Source organism: Gambusia affinis, linkage group LG22, assembly GCF_019740435.1.
Source record: "Gambusia affinis linkage group LG22, SWU_Gaff_1.0, whole genome shotgun sequence".
In the NCBI taxonomy this organism is placed as follows: Eukaryota; Metazoa; Chordata; class Actinopteri; order Cyprinodontiformes; family Poeciliidae; genus Gambusia; species Gambusia affinis.
The window spans coordinates 14,186,492-14,208,649 of record NC_057889.1 but is presented as its reverse complement, the minus strand read 5'-3'; the positions used below and the strand labels follow the sequence as shown (position 1 = coordinate 14,208,649).

Genomic DNA, 22,158 nt, shown 5'->3' with positions numbered 1-22,158 from the left:
CAAAACACAAAACACTCCCTGTGCTTCTTAAGTGTGCACCTGTGCGGCCTCGTATGTGATGGTCTTGGTTTCCGTGTGCACGATGGGCACCTCTTTTGTGGCTATCTCAGTTTTCTGGGCAGCAAACGTGTCTGATATAGTCACCATTTCTGTTTTTACCACAGGCGGCTGGGGAGGGAGGAGAGACAGGAGTGAGCGGGAAGGAGAGACGGTTAATAGGTTCAATATGAGACTGCTTTGGGAACAAAAAATTAAATAGATACATAAGACGTCTTTGGCGTCAGAATTACTTCCAAGGTAGTTGTCACTTCAATACAAAATTAAGAGTTGTTGGCTTCAAAGACAACTGTACAAAAGTGTCTTTGTGTAAGTACTGATAATATACAGTGCCTTGCAAAAGTGTTGCTCCCATTACTGTGTTTTATTGGGATTTTATGTGACGGACCAAAACAAAGTAGTGATCGATAGTTCAAGCTGCAGAGAAATAATATATGGCTAATAATCTAAAATGTGTGGCATGAACTTGTTAACTTTGATGCTCCTAAATAAAATCCAGAATAGCTTTTAGAAGTCAGTCACCTAATTATTGAAAAAGAGGTTTGCAGAGTCACATAGGAGACTGAGCAAACATATAGAACGTGACCTAATCAAAGAAAAATAAAACGTGCATAAAGTTTCTTCTAAACTTCAGTTATACACTAATTTGTGTTAGCTTCGCACATGAAATCCCCCCCAAAAAAAGGCAATGAAATTGAAATTTTGAGTATTGTTGCAAGGGACTGTAAATAGTGTATGTATATCAGAAAGTGTAGATACGTAAACAAAGCGCACACACAAGCACACATGCAATAAAATTCATGCAGGTGGAACGAGGGCTCTTAAACTCGTGCAACGTCATGCCAGGAAAAGCAAATTACAATCTAGCTGAGAGAAGATAACTAGCAGCTACAGCAGCAGCACAGACCACCGAACTTTCTTGGGTGTCAACATGCAACTCCGAACATGAGACGGCACCAACATGAAGGGAACATGAGCCAATGCAGCCAGCAGGGCTCTAATGACTGGAAAACAAAGCGGCTATTGAAATGTAAACAAGGTGGCATTCAGATGAGTGGGTGGCATTTCCAAAGTGCTTGGCAATAGCGAGTTCTACAAATATGAGGAGCAGCGTCACTGCCAAACACAATAAAGGACACACAGGCACAGCTCATAAAAGGTGAAAATCAGCATGCAAAATGAAAACGCGCACACCTAAAAGCATCTTGCATTTCCCACTTAGGCCCCATTTACTTCACAACACAACGCAGGAGGCAACAGCATTGACACACCACGATGAGTGGCACTATATCTATGAGGATAATGGTAGGAAATGTGGCAGAGACATGAATAAATGTGACTGGGCAGTAAAATAAAGATGGCTTAATGAGAAATTTGACATTAACACCAACAATAATGGCGATGAAGTCTTACATCATAATCCTAACTGTCTTCAAAAGGTGTTTTATTTTCTCAATATGCTTTCACAGAACGGAGAGGAGTGTGAGAATGTACATGGGGCTTAAAAGTTTCACACAAGCAGGAAAAGGAAACCAGCGATGTGAGAAGCAGCGGGGAAAGAAGTGGGTGTTTTCTATGGCTGGCAGGAAGGTTCAAAACCCTGGAGGAGCTCCGCAGTTGGCTTTACCTCAGAGCAACAAATAACCTGCGGCCGGGGATCCACTTCCACCAGCGAGGCTTCTCCGTTCATTTTAGGCTGCTCCGGCTCCTCGGTGGGGCCGGCCTCTGCGCTCTCCTCGGGCAGCACGAGGCCCTCCGGCTCCTCTTCGGGGGTCACCATCGGATCATCTGTGCTGTCCTCCGTCTCCCGTCCGCTTTCTTTCTCCTCCTGATCGTCTTTCTTCTCCTCAACCTGCATCTCCTCCTTCTTAGATTCTTCTTCTTCTTGACTCATTAATTCTGCAGGCTGGCTGGCCTCCACTGGAAGAGATGGAACAACCGGAGCAGACACTTGCTTCTGCTCCTCTTCCTCCTCCTTCATCTGCTCCTCTTCTTCTTCTTTCTCCTCTGGTATTTGTGATTGCGAGATGGATGCAGGAACGTTTGGATGGTACTCTGCTTCCTCCTCACTCTCGCTGTCAGAGGACGCCTTCTCCGGCTTCGCGGGGCTTATTTCCTCCACCACCGCCGCTTCCTCTTCGATCTTCACTTTCTGGTCCTGAGGTTCGTGCTCAGCGGGCGGGGCAGCAGGAAGGTCAGCCGTAACTGTGACGACCCCAAGTTTGGGCGCTCTGGAAACTTCTTGGATGACAACAGTTTCCTCGATTTCAACTTCGGTGGTCTACATACACACACACACGCGCACACGTACACAGAGTGCACAGACACACACGATGAGGTGCACAACAAACGCAAAAAAACCCAAAAAAAACAAAACAAAACAAAAAACACAAGAGCAAAATATGATCATTGAACATAAATTTAAAAATGGGTTAACAGAAAAAATATATATATACTCAAGAAACATGAGGAGAATAAGATGAGGTATAAATGAAGAAGATCCTGAAGGGTTTCTACACGGTTTTAATGGAAAATGTTTAAACTTTTCCATAATCAACTTTCCAGGATTCTCTTTCTTTTACATGCAATTTAAAATAAAAGAAAGAAAGGAAAGCAAGATACATGGAAAGACAGATAAGAAGGAAGCAAGGAAACTAAGAAAGAATTAAGTGAAAAAAAGACAAAGGAAGGGAGGAAGGAAACAAAGGAAGAAAGGAAGAAAAAGGAAATGAAGGAATGAAAGAAGAAACCAAGGAAAGAAGAAAGGAGCAGAGAAAAGAAGGAAGGAAAAAAGAAAGGAAGGAAAAGAAAACACTAAGAAAGGAAAAGAAAAAAGGAGAGAGGGAAGGAAGGAAACAAAAGGAAAAAGTAAAGAAGGAATCAAAGAATAAGGAGGAAAGGACAACTTATGACAATGGAATAAGGAAAAAAAATCCTGGAAACAAAAGTGTTTCCCTAAACTTTATTCTTCCCACTTTTCCAGACCAAAATTCTAAAAATGTTATTTCATACTTTTTCAGACAGTGTAGGAACCCTCTACATTGGATCAAGTGTGAAACGACCAAAGTGGCAATGGGAACATAAAAGCTCAGTTGAGAAGAAATGGAGGCAGGAAGGAAGCGAAAGTCGTGAATGGAAAGCTGGGAGGGGTTACAAAGAACGTTAGTACCACCTTTGCAGGTTCTTTGGTTTCAGAGCTCGTGTTATCAGCTGAAGCTGCTTCGGTTTGCGGCACACTGACCTGCGTGACAGAGAAGTTAGGACGACAACATCAGTCACACGTCAGTGGGAAAAATCACTGTTAGCAATTAGCAACACTGGGACGCTTGTGATCACAGCCTGGGGATGGGACCGGCTTTTGTCATCTGCTCTTTCACTTCCTATCTTGTCCTCTCTTTGTCTGTGGGACGGCTGTTCTGCACAGACACTAAATCCACACGTGCACAGCAGGAACTTGACGAGCAAAAACAGGATCAAAATAAGGATAAAAGTGAAGTTTGGTCACAGAAGATAAAGACATAAGAAAAGACGGTACTGAAGAGGTTTTTTTTCCATGCATGGCAATGCGTTTCTTTTGCCATTTAAAGAAGCTCCAGCAAACAGGCACACCATAAACACATGATAAGGTTCTTTTTGTCCCCCCCATTTCTGTGAAAACAGATGCTACAGATCGTACTGTCTTTAATAGGCAGAGAACGTCTGGGGTGCGGATTTGCCAATTTGCATTCCTTTGTCCAGAAATGACAAACCCTTGCACTGCACAGCTGTTGGTCGATTTAGATCAAATTAATCCTGAAAACAGTGCTTCAACAAGTCACTGCGGATTAAATGCTCCCAGACGCAAATTAATTCATGCAACATCAACAGCAGGCTTTATATGCACATCTGCCAAGTAGATGTAATTAACTAAAGTATTAAAAGGTGTCAGTTCACTTTCAAGCTGGTCAACTTAGAGGAGGTAAAAAAAGAAAAAAGAAAAAAGAAATGGGTAAGAAAATAAAGATAAATAACACAAAACGGTTGGACTAGAGGTAACCCCAGTGTGAGCTAATGGTCCAGAGTACAAATAATAATAATAAAAAAACTAAACTCAGGTCCTCATACTGGTTGTTTTCTCCAAAAAAAATAAATTATTTCTACCCCTTTTAATGACATTTACAATAAAGAAGAGACTGTCCTAGGTGCTGCAGTATAGAAGAAAGGAGCTGAATCACAACTCAATAAATGTTATAACGTTCACAACAAAACGCTACCTTTATGAAGCAGGAAACCACTTTTTCTGTAAGTTTTGTCACAAAATTATTATATCAAAATTAAACATGCCAGTACTAGCCTAGCACTTTAGCATATGAAGACAGATATATTTTCTGCAAGAAAAACAGTTGCACAGGAAATTCGTAAAAACAAATGGATACCGTAACATTTGTCAGGTCATCAATGAGTAAGCCAAGTAGGATCAAAATATGAATGTTGACTTTATAGTGTTTTTGGTAATAAGGATAAATCAGAAATCAGATTTTTATCCCCATTAACCTCTTCCACCAAGTCTTTAAATTAGACTGGGATAAAGTAATATTTTACTCCACATACTAAGTCAGACTAATCTTTCTCACCCTTAAGCTCTTTGGATTAAGAAAAAGCCTCATCAAACTGGAACATAACTGTCCATTTGGGACCATACAAAGTAAACCAACACCTTAATGTTTAATACCAGCAGAAGCACCTCAGTGGCAGAGAGTGCAGAAACGGGATCAGACAAAGATGAACAGCAGACAGCAGTGGGAGCAGCAGCAGCTGAACATGAGGTCACAGCAGCATCTAGCGGTGGTTCTGCCACACTGCAGGGAGGCGGAGCGCCTGCCGAGTAAAATTCAGCAGCAGTGCGTCTGCTGAGAAGCACTGAAGCTATTTTGTCTTCGAGGCTCTACGGCAAGAGACGCACACAGAACAGCAGTGGCAGAGGGTTAATGGAGAGCTGAAGAGAAAACTATAGGTTTTATCACTTATAAAAATCTGAGTTTTAGGGGAAAGCAAGATAAAACCCACATGCTGTCAAAAATGAAACAGAGCGTTAGTCGAGATAACCATGGATAAAAAGGTAGAGGAGTTAGGAAAGTTAAGTGTCAGGAACAGTCGCTCAATTCAGTGAGAAGTGATTCCACGAAAATCAAAAACAAACAATGTTCAACTATTAAACACAATGGAGGACAAACCTGTACATAGAAACACACAATTTTGGAAATGCAGTTAGTTTGAGTTCAACTAACACAATAACCCAGCAATCATCAGCGGATATAACGGCTCGTGGAGAGAGATAGACATCCGGACGGACGTACCACTTGTTGCTGCTGGACGCGTATCGTAGCAGGAGAGGAGGTGAGACGTTTCTCCCACTGGTTGGGCTGGGGAGGAGAGGGAGGTGGAGCCTCCATAAAGGAGCGCTTGAGCTGGCTAATGCTAGCCTGGTGTTTCAGAACCTCGTCTTGGGTCTTATCGAGGTCCTGATGGGGACGGACAGGATACGGGGAATGAGGGATGTGGTGGAAAACGGTGAGTGAGTAAGTGGGAAAAGGATGAGTACAAGGAGTGAGGAGAATGGGAGGAAATCAAAGGAGGGCGGAAGTGAGGGTTTGATGAGTTTCCAAAAGAAGGAGATTATGAATATAAGAAGAAGAAAATGGAGCAATAGTGAGATGATGAGGTAGAAATGTAACAAAACAGAGCAGGAGAGAAGGTAGTTGAGGAGGGAGGGGAAAGATAAAAGGAGAAGGAATAAGGCGGGAAAACATCGTTTACAGAAAAAATCTGTCAATCCAAAGAGCAACAGGATGGAGGGCAGGCTTCACTGAAGCTTTTTCTGTGGTTAAAAAAAAAAAATAAAAATGACTGGAAATCCAGACTTCAGTGAAACGGGGCCTCCCAACTTGTTTTATTTTCTCCATAAATGAGGTCATAAACAGCATGGCAGAATGTACAACATGGAGCTGGTAGTAATTCACTTTACTTAGTTTGTCCATATATATACGGTTAAAAATATGTAAATAAGCATTTATAAATTTCTTCTAATTTTACTTTTTGTCAATCTTAAATGTTTCAGATTGAACAACATTTTGAGTAAGGCTGAAAAGCAGTTTTTAAATTTAGTTTTGTTAATGAATAAACATGAACAAAACCAACCTGGCCTTTACAAACTGTTTTTTAAGGGCCAAAAAAGGCCATTTTAGAAAACTAGAGGATTTAAATTCAAACAAGAGAGCCACAATTTGAACCATTTAACTCTAAAACTATCAAAATAAGTTGTGGACTTCTCAGCGCAATGGCAGTCGATCACTATCAGCCCCAATTTGGACAAACAGGCGTTGTCATTTTAGTTTGTTATCCAACCACACACGTCTCTGCAGTGGCAGCCAATCACGAGAAAACAGGAAGGAAGCTCCTTGTGCAGAGGTTAGTGAGGTTAGACACAGCTGCCTGGCAATAATCAAACTCTTTGACCAATCAAGGACAAAAACACACTCACGAAACAGCACTGAACATGCAGAGAGCATGCATTACAGTGGCGTCAATACGCCACACATCCTATTCACAAAGCAGCCATTGTGAACCCTCGGCCTGGGAAATTGTTTCTAGATGACCAAGTCTCTTATGTGCTTTTGTGTCAAAGCACATGAAACAAATAGTTTGCATTTCCCACATTCCGATCAAACTCCCCTTTACTGGCCAGAATGCTAGTACACTTTACCATAGATATGGTATGAATGTACAACATAAGGGCGTAGTTGATCAGAATAGCTGCTGCGCAAATCAGGACATTGAGCAATGAAAGATCCTCAAACAAAGGTTTTCAATGAGACGGGATTTGCTGAAAATCTGCCAAAAGCTGAAGTAGAGTGTGAACGTCCACACGCCGGCATGCACACAGAGCCTGAGAGTGCGAGAGGGCAGCAGTCTTGTACGGTGGTCCAGTAAAGACCGGGTTGTAGCTCTGATGGCGTTAGAGAAAAAGTAGAAACACGGAGATCTGGTTTTCAGCCATCAGTCGACGCCAGTACCAACCTCCAACATTAAATTACTGTGCCTCACATAAATATTGTCCCCATGCACTCTCAATGGACTCTGGAAGGCAGACATACAGCACAAAATGCAGAAAATTAATACAAAAAATAAAAATAAACCAAACTGTGTAGAGAAAATAACAGAAACTAATTTGACTTAAAAAAAATTGCTGTAAATATCCCAAACTGAAAAAAAAAAAAAGAAGTTGACCATGGGTGCTGGAACAAGAAAACATTTTGGTATTTCGGATGATCTGAGTGCTGTACCCATGCCGCCGAAGCGTTTCGAAACACCACAACACCAACAGACATGCACATAAACCAACAAACCCCAGCGTTTTTTCAGCAATCCCAAAATGATGTAATGAACAACACACACACGCGAAGCAAAACCCAAACACAACCTGCAAAACTGAAAGCCACAGCAGAAATTGAAACCGATGGTTGAAAATGCCCATTCGTGATCGGTTTCTACAACTCAACCTCTGACTGGAGGTTATCAACTACACAGCTGATTTGATCTGATCTCTTTAGGGCAACGTCAACCATCAAACCAACCCACGTGAACAGAGAAAACGACTGGCGCCACATCACCAATAACAGTGTTATGAACCTGAGAGGGGGCAGGCTCAGCACGTCCAGGTGACTGTTGCTGGGGTAAAGTCAAGGAGAAAGGACATGTTAGGATTACGGCCTCTATAGTCTTGTACCATAACACCAGGCTTTGAATTAGCATGTTTAATAAAACAGGTCTTACAGACCTGGGAGGGGATGGCTTCCACATCGACAGGGCCCAAGTCCACCTCCTCAGCCTTCAGTGTGGCAAACATGGGAGGTGGAAGTCAAAATGAAGGGGAAATGAGTTACAAAAAAAAAAATGCTGAAATGGATGATGAGAAACGCCTGTTCCACTTGTGTTAGGAAACACTTCTGGTCATGGGAAACTACATGTGAGAAGTTTAGGATGATTAGTACGCAGAGGCGGCAGCAGCTTGCTGTTATTCTACATTTAAAAAAAAGACTTAAAAGTTTCCAGCAAGTGTGGATTAAGCTTATTTATTGTGTCTTAACTGATTTTTATGTACAACATCAAATAAAAAAACAAAAAAACAATTTTATTCACCGGGATTAAGTCATTTTTACTCTAGATGAAGTAGAGGGCCTTCATATAAAATTAAATATGTTTTAAGTTTTAAAGTTTCTATAGGGGTCCACCAAATGTGTTACACATATGCAAGGTCCGGTTAGCAGAATCAAGGTAAATCATGGCTTCAGAACCGCTAAATCTGTCACTAAACCATTTCTTCTCCTTTTAGGGTGATGCAAGATGTTTTCTTTGTCTGTATGAAGAAAGAAAACTCTTCTCAGCCTGTTACTGTAAGATGCTATTATACTGCTTTCTATGCTACCTAGTATGTGGGAAATATCAGGAAACGTCATGTCTTTGAGATACATGTATCGCTTTGATGTGCGTGGATCAACTGACCATCTGGGAGTGAGATTTTAACGGTTTATATGAGCACATTATATAAAGTAATATTGCAATAGAGGGCTCAGTCAAAACAGCCATGGCAGCCTGGCTTACCCAGTGTTAAATGAGTAAACAGGGAAATATAAAATGCAGTAGAGATAATAGTTTTTGCTTTTCAGTTTGAGAATTCTAATTAAGTTTCTCATACAGTGATATTCTCCCACCGGCCCATGCCTATGTGTAAACAAATGGATACACATTTGTTTAATATCCAAGAGCTAATAAATGCTGAGTGAGAATATTGTAAAATAATGCAGATTTTTAAATACTACACTTTATCTATTTTGTTAAGTTACTGTACAGTGTATTCAACACGTGTCTGTTTACTTTAGTCAAAAACAGCATCTAAAAGCCTTACATCTATCTACTTACACTATATAATTATTTTTCATTTAGATTATTTTTTTTATAGTTTTATTTCCTTAAATAATTTCACAAACTATATTCTTTACTTTGGAAAGATAAGAGTTAGGTGCAGGGAAGTTAAGAGGAGGAGTATTTATCAGGTGCAGGAGGTGCTGTTGGCAGGGGAAAAACAAAAGGAGGAAACATTTAGGTTTCTATGTTTTTTACATTCTCCCAAAGGCTAAAAAAAAAGAAGAATTAAAATGGAAAGTGGGGCAGGATGAGACATGTGAATGTGCGAATTTAAGCCGCAGGATCACACATCTCCTGGGTCCAGCCCGTGCCTCCATGGTGCCTGGTGTGAGGGTGTGTGTGTGTCGGTGTGAGAGCGGAGGCGTCCTGGTCTACACCAGAGCTTAAATTACGCTTGCTTGCCTCGTGGCTGACAAACACGGGCAAAAGAGTCCTTCTTCGACTGGAGGCGGCAGTCTCCAAGTAGGACAGGGTCAGGCCGAGGGGTGTGGCTAAAATCAGGGCTAAAACGACTGACTGGCTCGCTGTCAGCATCACGACAAGCAGGAAGAGTGCTAAGAGGCATGGGAGGAAGAGAGGGGAGGGGTTTAGGAGGTAGCGATGGACAGATGCAGTGAAGCTAGAAGAGTGGAAGGTGGTAAGAGGAAGAGAGGGATGGGAAGAAAAGGAGGAAAGCAAATAGAAGGAGACAATCTGTGGGCAGGGGATGGAGGATACTTTGGGAAACTGCAGCTGCTTTGTGTATAAAGGCAGAGTAGTGACAAACGTCTTGAATTTTAGAGGAAGATGTGTCAAAAATGCCAAAAAACGAGCCCACAGAAATGCTAAACGTCTCATAACTTGATGCAATCTAAATGCAGCTAGGTTGAAAGTTGAATATTTAGTGACAAAAATTTTTAGATATATGTTCAGCTTCTCTCCTAGCCCTGTAAATATCTTCCTGGGCAGACACCTGCTTTCATTCTTGCTTAAAACCGAGAGAAAACACAAGATGAAAGACGCTAATTTAACCACACCCTTCAGAGAGAACCACTGTCGCAAATTTGCCCAACCAGCTGTTGCTCTGGTTACACCCTCCTCGTATTTCACGAGCTCTGAGCTGCATGTCTGAGAGGCAGAGACTGGCTGGGAGGATGGAGAGGTTTGAATGAGGTGTCCAAGATCAGCCAGCTGCTGATCGGTGAAAAGCGAAAGGGTGTTTGAGGGGAGGATCCACAATGAGTGTGCGGCTTCCGCGTCCTCGGCTCGGCCGTCGTCGTCCTCGGAGATGTCGGAAAGGGCGCGGTCGAGCTCGGAGATGGAGTCGAGCGAAGGGGGGATGGAGGAGAGTGAGGATGATGAGGAAAACGAAAGAGGGAACATAAAGATCGACTAATGGTGGGAAGTGAAGGTGAGGGAAAATGTACATGGGGAATAAAGCAAATAATAGAGGAGGGAGAAAAATGCATACACATGACAAAAAAGTTAAAAAAAAAGAAAAAAAGGAAGAGGCATGGTAAAAAAAAAAAATCAATTGAAACGAGACCAAAATAAGCGACAGGCATTTCATGACGAGAAAAATATAAAATCATGCAAGTGGGATATTGAAAATGCAAAATTAAAGGGCGTGTTTGTGAAGGAAAAAAAAAAAAAGAGAAAAGGAAAGAAACATAACATTAGTCAGTGAACGACACGACACAACAGCTTCAAAGTGAATATAGCGGGGCAGAGCAAAGTGCAGAAAGTAGAGGGCGCAGGAGTTCCCAGAAACTGCCAACAGGGGGCGTCACCAGCAAGAGACGGGAGGCGAGTGAGGATCAGGAGGGAAAGGGTGGCAGTGAGGGAAAGGGTGGTGGGACAGGAGGCATGCACTGCAAATAGAATCCACTCCTGTGAGGTGGCTTTCGGAGGGCACAGTGCCCTCTTGTGGACATGCGAGTGCATGGCAGTCCAGGTAAACAACATTTAGTGACTTTATCAGTCTATTAGGTGATATGCATCTGTCTCCGCACATATTGACACTGTGTGTAAGTGGAAATGTGTAGGCTTATCTCATACTAACAAGTTTAGAAAAATAAAGCCTGAGTAAATTTATTAAGCGAAAATAAATAGCATGTCAAAAGCTTTTTTTTATTCACACCTTTAACAACTCCTAAAAATAAATGTAACCAAAACATTTATTTTCATTAATAATTTAAATTCAATATTGACTTTAAAAAATATATTTTAGATTTATATTTTTTTTCTACTGTAATTTCGATTTTGGGATTTATAAGTTGACCAGAACTTCCAGAAACTTAAAATCACGAATGGCCTCCTTTTTTCCAGAGCTTGCTTAAGCTCATCTCACTTAGCCACTCTTCAAAATGGGAAAAAAAGGACAACGTGTAGATCAAGTAAGGCAGATATTTCCAAAAGAAAATAGCTACAGACCTAAAGTTGCTCATATTTACAGTCAGAGCGATGGTCAAATAGAGCCTTTTCTGTGCTACCATCACAAACGTAAACACATGCCACTTGTTAAATCTTGGCTGAAACAGTTTGCTTTAGACAGATGATTCTGAGGTTTCTTTGACAACAACCACTTCATGTTTTTCTTGTGTGGAACAAAAAAGGAACACTAGAGGTGTCAATAAGTGTGGCTGTAAATTTCTCATGACAAATTTAAAGCTTGATGGAATCTAATAGTTGTTTGGCCCAAGATGGCGTGAAGTCTTGCATTGAAACTGACATGCTGAAAACAAAGACATTAGTGTTGCACTCTTGTTCTTTAGAGGTCTAAAGGATTTTCAGGAAATACCAGAAACAAGCAAAGAAAGTCAAACATTTTCTCTTTTTTTTTTTTACCCCTGAAGGCAGTAAAAAATGTTCCAAATCACAATATTCTGGCCCTCGATTTGGTTCTGTTCACGTCCTCCCTGTGGCAGTCGATGCTTTTTGAAGTTGTGATCAGAAGGTCAATTTAAAGAAGTTGACAAAAACTGCAAGATAATGCTTTTTTTCAGTGCTCTACAAAGAAAGTGTCACCTTGTTACTGATTCCTGTTCTTTGAGCAATTAACACAGCACTCCCAGAAATAATAAAAACGTCAGTATTAAAGCTGCCTAAAAACACTGGCAGATCTTTTCTGCTCTAATCATCCCCTTTCGATGAGATTTTGGTGAATACACACCTTGGAGTCAGAGTGAAGCTCTAGACGGTGATCCCGTCCGTTCTCCGCTGTCTCACTTCCAGCCTCAGTGATGCTGATCACCGGTGCTGAAGAGGCAAAAATCACACAACAAAAAATCTGTTGGTTATCTGCTGGTTTAACTTGCAGTTCCAATGAGCAAGAACAATGAACTGAAGTAACAATCTGTCCAGCAGGGGTCGCTGTAAGGCAAGTGAACAATGCAACAGACAGGAAACGGAGGCAAGCAGCTGCAAAAAGTGGAATCTGTGAACCAAATATGGGAAACCACAGGATAAACGGTGCGCTCTGTTTTCAAAGACAATAAAATGATTGTGATTCTACAAAAAATGAAAGCAGCTCTAAGATAAGGCAAGGTAACTTTACACTTGCTTACTGCCCAGAGGCCAGAGTGACATTACTTTACATGCTGAGAATTTTGATCTTTTCAATAAACAGAGCATTCTTTATTTTCTTCTTTCCCTTTCCCTCGCTCTGTCTCTCCCTGTGTGACAGGAAACAGATGCTCCAGCTATTTCCTGTATCTGCTCTGACATAGAGCATTTCAGATCCATTTTGAAAAAGATATTCAGACACAAACTTATGAAATTCTAACTGTGCTTCATGCTTGACATTCCTCTTTTGATGCGTATTTCCTTCATTTGAGAAGTTCTGTAAAAAGGTGCGCGATTCTCACATGCAGATACTACACTAGCGTTACCTCCGTCCAGGCTGCGGCTGATGCGTTTCGAGGAGGTGCGTTCGAAGCTGGGTGCGGGTCGGTCTATGAGGGAACTGGCCAGCCGGGTCTGGGCCTGCGTTCGCCCGCTGTAGCGGAACTTGGATCCCAGCGTCAGAAAGCGGGCCTTGGTAGGAGGCTCCGGCGCGTTCAACCTGGAGGCAGAGGGAGAAGCGGAGCGCGACCAAAAACATATTCAGCGGTCTCCTTTGAAAAAATATTTTGTAGTTACTTTTACAGGCGCGTGTGATTGAGGGAAATGTCTCCTTGTTGTCAGACTGGATACCGAAGCTCATTTCATGGAGAACACATTCAAAAGTGGATTATCTGTCTATGTTGTAATTATGGATGAGTGTATTTTATACATAAAGAGTAATCCTATAGGACAAATGAACATACAGGTTTGTCTTGAGCCAAATATAGTTCTTAAAACGCTACATTGTAAATTAATGTTCCTGCGCAGGATGCATGCGTTTCACTGTGAACGTATATTTGTCTTTTACCTGAAGAAGCTGTGGTTTTCTACGCAGACCTTCCACAGCCTTTTAGCAGATCGATGATTCTGGAGCTTGAATCCCACGGTGCTCTCAAACTGCTCCGTCTGCAAAAGAAAAGAAACGGCAGAAAATGTCCATTTTTCTTTTGATTTGCAATTAATTTTTTATTTATTTCAGTCATTTTAACCTTGCCCTATACAACAACAACACACACACACACTGTAGAAAAAAAAAACTAAGCAAAAGAAAAAAAATCCACATAAATCTAGTACAGAATAAAACCTAAATTCCGGACAATCAATTTCAAGAAAGTGTAAATCAAAGAAAGTGTATGTGGAAGCTTATTGTACCTTCATTTATCAAAATCAAAACAAATCTTTCCTGTATATTTTTCAAAAACATGTATCAAAGGACTCCAACTGAGTCTGTAGACAAACTCATTAAAGAAAATAAATGAACAAGCCTTATTGTATTTGTTTAGATAAAAGCAAAGTATAGAAACAATTTGCTAAAGAGTAAAAAACACAACTTTAACTCCTCACATGAATTATTCCACACCTAAAGTCGTCTAACTGAAGAACTGTTTTTAATATTTGTCCTGTAATTTTTTAAACAAACTCTTCTCTCTTATCACATTTACTCCACATACCGATCTACACGTAGCAGAGAAGGTCTGGTCTTATATGTCAGAAGTTAAACAAAAGTCATGCCAACAACCTACAAGTACTTTACCTTCATCCATCCATCAGTGTGTGTGTGTTTATTACAAACCTCTCCTGGTCTGATCTTGATGTAGAAGTTGTTCCTCTTGTACGATATCTTGAGTATTTTGGGCCAAGCAAATCGATTTATCCGGAGCCTGTCTTTGTACACTAAGAGTCCGTTGGCGCACACACCCAGCATGATGTCCACTCCTTCTGAATCCTGTCATAGTCAGACAGAAAGGTAGAATATAGAAACTGCCTCGATGAGGAGATTATGTATTCTTCTGATATAAATGCCTGCAGTACAAACAAACCAGATCATGCTGTTCATCGATTGATTTTTAAAGTAGTCTGTTTAGGATCAGGAGAAACTCAATTATTACACACACACACACACCCATGTTTGTGTGACTATCTTTGTGGGGACTTTCCATCGACTTCCATTCATTTCTACAGCCTAAACCAACGTAACATGTGTCAGGAAAATGCTCAGCACAAGGTATCACAAACAAACACGCGGACGCACACCATCAAAACATAGTTAGCCTCCAGACTAACCCACCAGCAGAGCTTTTAAATTCAAGGCCGTTTGGTCAGAGTAAAAGTGAATTGATTACGGCAATGAATTAGAGAACAATCAGTTGCACAAATGGAGAGTGCAATTTGCTGATAATGGACAGTTTTACTGGGGCTCAGCCACATTTCACACATCAAATGAACGTGCTCTGTTAAAAGCCAGCCATCGATCTTTGTTCTTGTGCTGTAAGGACTAAAAGGCTTTAGCTGTTTGGTCGATTTCTTACACAGAACTATTACAAACTCGAAAACATGGATAATTGTCTGAGTGATCAATGAAAATAAGTCATGAAGGCACCTGTTTTTCTATGTTTGGGAGACGACTTAGTCAAGTTTTGGTCAATGTCATTCGTCATAAAGCCATTCTGAATGATGTTCTCATCAAATTCTAGCAAACAGTAACATTGGGACAGGGAGTGCTCCTCCATCCTTCTCAGTCTAGCCAAAGAAAACCGGTCTCACGCCAACACTTGATCTGGCATCTCAATAAAAGGACTTTAACCCACAGGGCACAATGGAGAATGTTTTTGAACCATAACCTTGTTTAACCTTGATGTGGGTCACCAGCATATGCCGAGTCCAAACATAAAGATGAATAAGTGCAGCAAAAAAAAAACTGAAGTAAGAAGTGAACCATGAATTAAATAATGACAAATTTTATTCTAACTCATCAGTGCCAACATGTCACATATTTTACCATTTATCACGCAAAACCACACTAGTGTTGAACTTAATAACAGTGTTGCTGATGGCCCTCTATGTAGCATATAATGCAATCTGCATGTTGTGCTAGTACATGTAAGTTCAATTTTAAATAGTTTTAAAGACAGGTGGCTTCAGAAAATATTGCAACTTTTGAAAGGGATTTGCACAAAAAGCACTGAAGCATTTCAAAACTATATTGCATCCCAAACCCAATAGGCACTGCATATGATCTGTCATGTAACAATCAAACAAATGCTTTACTTTTGCAAAGCAAGTGCCGAAGTCTCCGTATCATCAGGCAAACATCTTAGTATTACTCTTTCTACAGTTTAAACATGGTGTTTTAGGTCACCTCTTTTTCAGGCTTTGGAGTGATAAAACCTGCAGACATGTTCCATAAAAGATCGAGCAGATCATCCCTTTGAATTTCCAGGATAATTAACAATTGTGTGCGATCAAAAGAAAAACACTGTCAGCAATTAAAGCGCTCCGCTGCACCATTCTTTCCATTCTCTGCTGGACAGAAGTGGAGCACGTCCTTAAAGGGAACTTGCCTCCCTCTAAATTTAATTGGATTGCCCTCAACCTCAGTTGAACCATGTTTTGTCTTCACTCTCCACCATGCCTCCCAGCTTCCTATTTCCAGACTCTCTTATTCTCATGTGTATTTGCTGGTTTTGCCCCAAAGACCCCAGAACATGTTCCGACACACATCCACACCAAGGAAAAATGCACCCAGTCGGCTGATGATCCGCTATCCCAGCGAGGCAGAGTGACTGTTCCCATGGAAATGGCCTGTCCGAGTGTTTGCACAGCTGGCACGCACAGACACAAACATGCATGCACACCGGCACGGCTTGACCAGCATCAAAGGAGCTGGGCTAATCCCCAGATGTCAACAACAATGGAGAGGAAGAGGAGAAGAGGGGAGGCCTTCATTTATTTATACCTTGGCGTGGTGCAGGTCCACTCCGTACATGGACAGCTTCTTGGCATTTTCTAGAAACTGGAGATCCGCCTGTGCTGGTGTCATTCCCCTAAAAAAAATGAAAGAATGGCTAAAATTAAATCGAATATCATGATGAGTCGTGCATATAAACATAATCCAGTCAGACTCCCGTGAACTATCAAACTATGAATCAAACTAATTTTCCTCTCTGACCTGTGGGATTTGTGGAGTTCAAGAATCTTCTCCTCCATCTCTTTGTTCTGACTGGGCGCAAAAGTCAGCTGACTGATGAAGTCCAAAGGGCGAGGTTGGTCGGGTTCATGGTCGCCTAATTCGGCCTGTAAATGATTCAAAACAGAAATCTATTTTTTGGAAGTTGCCAGTCTAAATATACTGCTGGTCAACATGACTATCGCATACATTACCTCACAAACACAAGACAACAAAACAGACAGGATTTTTTTTTTTTTTTTTTGCTGTACCTGTAATGTGTATGACCCCAGCAGAGCGTGAGTGACGAATGAGCAAGGCAGCCGTCCAGAAGCAACATCCTCCCGCAGCTGCAGACACAAAAGGTACCTAAAAACGATAAGGTGAGAAAAAAAAATAGACTCAAAACAGGAAATGGGTTTGTTATAGTTGTCTCAATAGGGCAGGTTTCTTTCCATTCTTGTAGCTGAACAACAGGACGTCTTTTACCGATTCCTCAAGAGGTTCCTCCCTGTTTCATAAAGATTTCTTCTGCTCAGTTTAGAACTAAAGGAAATTTTGTAGATGGTTCAGGGTTTCCACACTTTCCCCCCAGCAAAATTCAAGAACCTGTCAAGCATTTTCAAGGTACGTTTTCACATTTTCCCACTACCACACCGTAGATGAAAACAAAACAGATTAACTAAAAAAAGATGGTCTCAATTCCCTATGACATTTTATAATTTATTAATATTTTTATGGCATATACAATATAAGACAATCAATAAGTTGCTATGCCATTAGGAATAATAAATATGCATTACATTGAAACAATCCTAATAAACTGTGTTAAGGTAAATTACCTCCCTTCTTAAGTTAAATTCTTAAGCACAATATAAGAAAGAAAGTCACAAAAAGGTTTTCTAGCAAAAATTAATTATTTTGATCATTCTAACTGAAAACAACAAGAAATCATGAAGTCTCTGTAAACAAAATTATCTTTCAAAAAGGGCTAGTCGAGATCAAAACACCAGTCTGACGGTTTTATCATTCAGTTTTTATTAAAAAGAGAAAAAAGATAAATCAAGCAAATTATAATTGTCGAGTTTCTTTTAATTTATCATGCGATTAATGATTTACTGTTTATTGTGACAAGCTTCTAATCAAAGACTAGATTGCACTTTATGACAAAACTGTGCAGTTTGAATACAAAGCACTTTAACGTACTTTATACAGAAATCAAGCAGTTTCTGAGCCTTGAAAAGAGCTATTTGAAATCCAAGCATTTTGAAGGATTTCAAGCTCTGGTACGAACCATGATGTAAATTACAAAGTACTGACTCAGAAGAACATGCATCTACATGTGTCTGAACACGTATAAAAATCTGGGTTTGTGTCTATTTACCGAAGTTTAATCAGAAGGAAAAACTATTACATGCGAGAAGAAGTTCAGCATCGAGTTTCAACTTAGCTGAGCGTTTCCCTGCTACTCTATGAAGCGTTGTGTGGCTTCAGAGCATATTGTCTTGGCATTAGAGCCAGACCCAGTCTTCAATGGTCTGCTTCACTTTCACTGACTTTATTCTATGACTCACATTTTCAGCCAGCGTGGGCCGTTGTTTTCAGCAAATCTGAACAACAAAGAGCCTAACATAAAACAGCAGGCCAAAGCAACAGAACGTAATGGACACTTCATCACAAAAAAAGATGTCTGGTGGAGAACAAAAACACCACTGGAACACAAGTAGATATTGTGGTGGTTTTTTTTTTTTATTTCTTTTGGTGGCAAGAAGAAAGTCACCCATGAATGCATGAAGTATCACTCTGGGTCTGCTAGTAGGTGGGATTGGTCGGCATAATGGATGGACGTTAACATGAAAGGGGATTACTTGGAAACACAGTGTTTCTACATGCCAGCTACCCTGCGAGATTATTTCTCTTGCATGGTTATAATTCAGTAACCATGCGAGAGAGAAACCGGAAAGACAGCTCAGAATATATTTCTGCCCGGTTTAGTAGGTTTCGACTAGGGCGGCGGTTTTCAAAGTGTGAGGCGCGCCTCCCCGGGGGGGCGCCAGAGCACTTTAGGGGAGGCGCGGTGCGAGGGAAAAAAATAAACCGGAAAAGCTATCTGCTTGCTGTCTACTGATGTGAGAGAAACGTCTTTTACGCACACAATCAACTCTGGATTTAGGAAAAGGTTGGTACTGCGGGGTGCGCGTGTGGAGCGGGGATCAGTGGAAATGTTTCCCACCTTAGAGGATGTTTTGGCCAGTGATGTCAGTAACGTTACTGACGTCGGACCACTTTTTCAGTAATGAAAAAACTTTATTTAAACAGTAGTCAGACTACAGTACTTAAAAATTTTTATGCATTATCTTCTTTTTGTTATTTAATCGTATTTCCTCATTACTGTCTTGTCGAAAGGTGAAATTACCTCTATCTTACAGAAATTCTTAAACAATGGAAGAAAGAAAGTCACAAAAATTTTTTCTAGCAAAAATTAACTATTTTGAGTTTCTGTCGCCAAGTCCGATTATTATAAGCGGCTTTGGGCTTCATTTTTTAAAAGTCGCTTGCAAATTTAATGAGCGACCGGTTGAGCATTTTTGGGCTCGTTTTTGAACGTGAAGTTGCTCATTTGGGCTTGGAAATAAGCAGAGACTCAATAAATCCCAGTGTTCATCATTTCTCGGATGATCCGTCCGCTGTTTTTTTGTTAATGTCAAGTTAATTTATTACCTCTCAATGACATCGAGCCAAGGCGTTGCGCTCCAGAAAACTGCAAACATCGAGACCATGTCCGTAGTTGGCAATAGTTATAATGGCAAGTTAGCACCGTTATAATTATTAATATTACGTTTAATCAGACAGCCATCTACTGTGGAGCTGCAGGAGGAGCTCTGTGCTGCGACATCAAACTCAGGAGCGAACGCAGAATCTGGAGGCTGGGGGGAGGGGGGCTTTAAAATCCTTCTTTGAGTTTTTCAGACAACAGTGGACCACACAAATTACTCATGTTTTTTTATTTTTTGTACAATCTCCTCTTCAGTTCAACCTTATCAGTGGAGACACATTGTTGATGTTACCATTATAAAATAGCTTACAATTAAGAATTGGCAAAGCTCAATGTGATTTTCACAGGAGGCAGAGCGTTGTTGTTAGCAGCTGCTGAAAGTAACTAAAAAGTTACTTTTAATGTAACTTAGTTACTTTCCAAGTCAAGTAGTCAGTAATATAACTAAGTTACTTTTTCAAGGAGTAATCAGTAGTCCGATTAAAGTTACTTTTTCAAAGTAACTATGCCATCACTGGTTTTGGCCAGAGCGGGACTGAAGGTGGAGTTTTTAGAACTCCGCCCCCCTCCACGGGGCAGCAGGCATTAAGCTCCTTGAAGGGGGGCTCACCCTTTCATACTTTGAAAACCCCTGGACTAGGGCATGCTGTTCTCTTCCACTCACTTAGCTGATTTCTAGTTTATTGTTTTTGTTAGCTTGCCTTGTTCAAAGTGTTCATTTTTCATTCACTACAGCAACACAGACAAAAGAAAAAGTCATGTTGTAATCACCAAGTCTTCACAACAGTTTATGTTCAGGCTTTTGTTTGCATTTTTTAACCAAATGGTGTTGGTAATTGTGGAAGTTGAGTGTGTGTGTGTGTGTGTCGGTGTGAGTGTGTGTGTGGGTACCTTGTGATGTCCTCAGTAAGCTGTGATGGGTCAGGAGGGTAAAACTTGACACCGAATGCAAACTGCCAGTTGTTACCTGGAGAACGAAATATTCAATTATGTGGTTTACAGTAAAACAAGAAAACGGAGCGGAAAATACAACAGAACGTGTGTATAAATTCTTGAGAGGAAATGACAATAAAAGCAGATCAGATTCATAAAAAAATAATGCAGGACAGCTGTTATGCAGCATGTTCCCACACACAAATGAGCAAATCTGGTGCTGTATAACCCCTCCGCCCCCCAGCTTTACTAAATGCCATGCTTCATTTCAGCCTTCAAAGAGATCAAAAAAAGGAGCCGTCATCACCAGCAATATGACAGCGAACGTCTTCAACAACCTGTCATAACGCGGCCTTCATTTGTGTTCTGTTCTGGCTGCATCCAAAAGGCCAGGCCGTCATGGCCTTCGCCCAGTCTGCTGAGTTTTGTTCCACCCAACAAAAAATGTCCGGGTGACGTAATGCAGATCACATCGTCTGGGTAATTTATTCTTAGAAAACATGACATCAGAGAGAAATCAAACACATGGAAAAGATGCATCACACTGGTTGAAAACATCTTTAGATTCAGGTTTTTGACTCCTAATAGATTTGATAAACAGGTTGTTTGATAAATATTTCCAATAGAAAAAAAAGGTATGCAAATTTAAAACTAAAGAATACATTATTCGACATTAATGTAACTGGAAAGTATTCATAGCGTTTTACTGCTGATTCTGTGCCTGTTTTGTTCAAGTCCACAACTAACTATTATTTTTGTAACGGTTTATTCTACCAATTATTTGGACGATAAATCATATAAAACATTTGGCATATACTATAGATTTTTCATTTAATCTCTTAAGTTTTTTTAATGCAGTGTTAGAAATACACTAAAAGATGCAAAAGATGCTAAAAAATAAACATTTTATCGCCTAACATGCAATAAAATAGCATTCCTTTAGTGAAGTTGAAGTAGATTAAGCTAAAACTATGACACCTTAGGAGTTTTTGTGGTAGAGAATATTTACAGACAAAAATGTTTTCATCATAAAAGCTAAATGTATATACATTTTGTATTTTCCGAGTCTCTATACTCCAGTTAATGATTGAATGATAATGATATGTTTAGATAATACATTTTAATATATTCATCCAAAATGGCATCAGACATGTTTTTACTCTGCCATTCTAGGTTCTTATAAGATTTTTTTTAAATGAAGAAATCCATGGTGAAAAATGTTAAGTAAAGTAATAAAACGCACAAAAAGGGAAACAATTTGATGAATCATACCGATGCCTCTGCAGCAGACTCGGATAAGAGGATTTTTAATATCTCTCTCAGATCCTTTCAGCTGAAAATCATCTAAAACTGCCAACAGATATGCCTGCTTATGCTCATTACAGCAGTCTGAACAATCCTGGATGAAAGTGTCCAGTGAGGCACGTAGACCTGCCGGAGACAGTTTGATGAAGGAGCAAACCTGAGCACTGCTGTTAAATATTAACAGCAGCCACACGCACAGTTGAGGTCTAAACCTGGCCTACATCCAGACCTGCTCGCTTTGCATGCCCTCCAGTTAGATTCAGTCCAACATTACAGGTGAGATTACATGTTGCTGCCGTTTTCTGTCAAAACAAACACCTGTTCACTTCCTGCAGGACTAAATGTTTCATTGTGGGATGTAAAAAACCGACTTCAGACATTTTACTTGTCATTATTTGAAGAATCAGTATATTTTGAAAGGCTCAATATCACTTCATGTGGATGGAGTGCAGAATAGGCGTGGCCAGTGTCTTAAAAAAAAACAAAAATAAAGATAAAGTGACAAGATCCATAGAGGCTGTCCCCCTTTAGACTGTCATTGAAAGTGTCACATTGTTGTTTCTGCACATTAACCAATACCCTATGTGCAGAAACA

At 40.5% G+C, this 22,158-nt stretch overlaps 1 protein-coding gene across 14 annotated transcripts in view; it reads right to left on the bottom strand.

Moving 5' to 3' along the window:
• epb41l2 (erythrocyte membrane protein band 4.1 like 2) overlaps positions 1–22,158 on the bottom strand; it is a 50,906-nt gene that overhangs the window by 5,979 nt on the left and 22,769 nt on the right. For 6 of the 14 annotated variants that reach the window (XM_044105821.1, XM_044105830.1, XM_044105824.1 and 3 more), the window contains exons 7-20: positions 20,217–20,292; positions 16,822–16,918; positions 16,553–16,677; positions 16,340–16,427; positions 14,177–14,329; positions 13,412–13,509; positions 12,891–13,063; positions 12,173–12,258; positions 7,874–7,924; positions 7,726–7,764; positions 5,394–5,558; positions 3,230–3,298; positions 1,685–2,338; positions 40–168 (exon numbers count right to left, since the gene is read on the bottom strand). In XM_044105821.1, the coding sequence (XP_043961756.1) occupies positions 40–168; positions 1,685–2,338; positions 3,230–3,298; positions 5,394–5,558; positions 7,726–7,764; positions 7,874–7,924; positions 12,173–12,258; positions 12,891–13,063; positions 13,412–13,509; positions 14,177–14,329; positions 16,340–16,427; positions 16,553–16,677; positions 16,822–16,918; positions 20,217–20,292 (2,003 nt within the window). The other 8 variants (XM_044105832.1, XM_044105833.1, XM_044105834.1 and 5 more) reach the window with 6 other exon arrangements.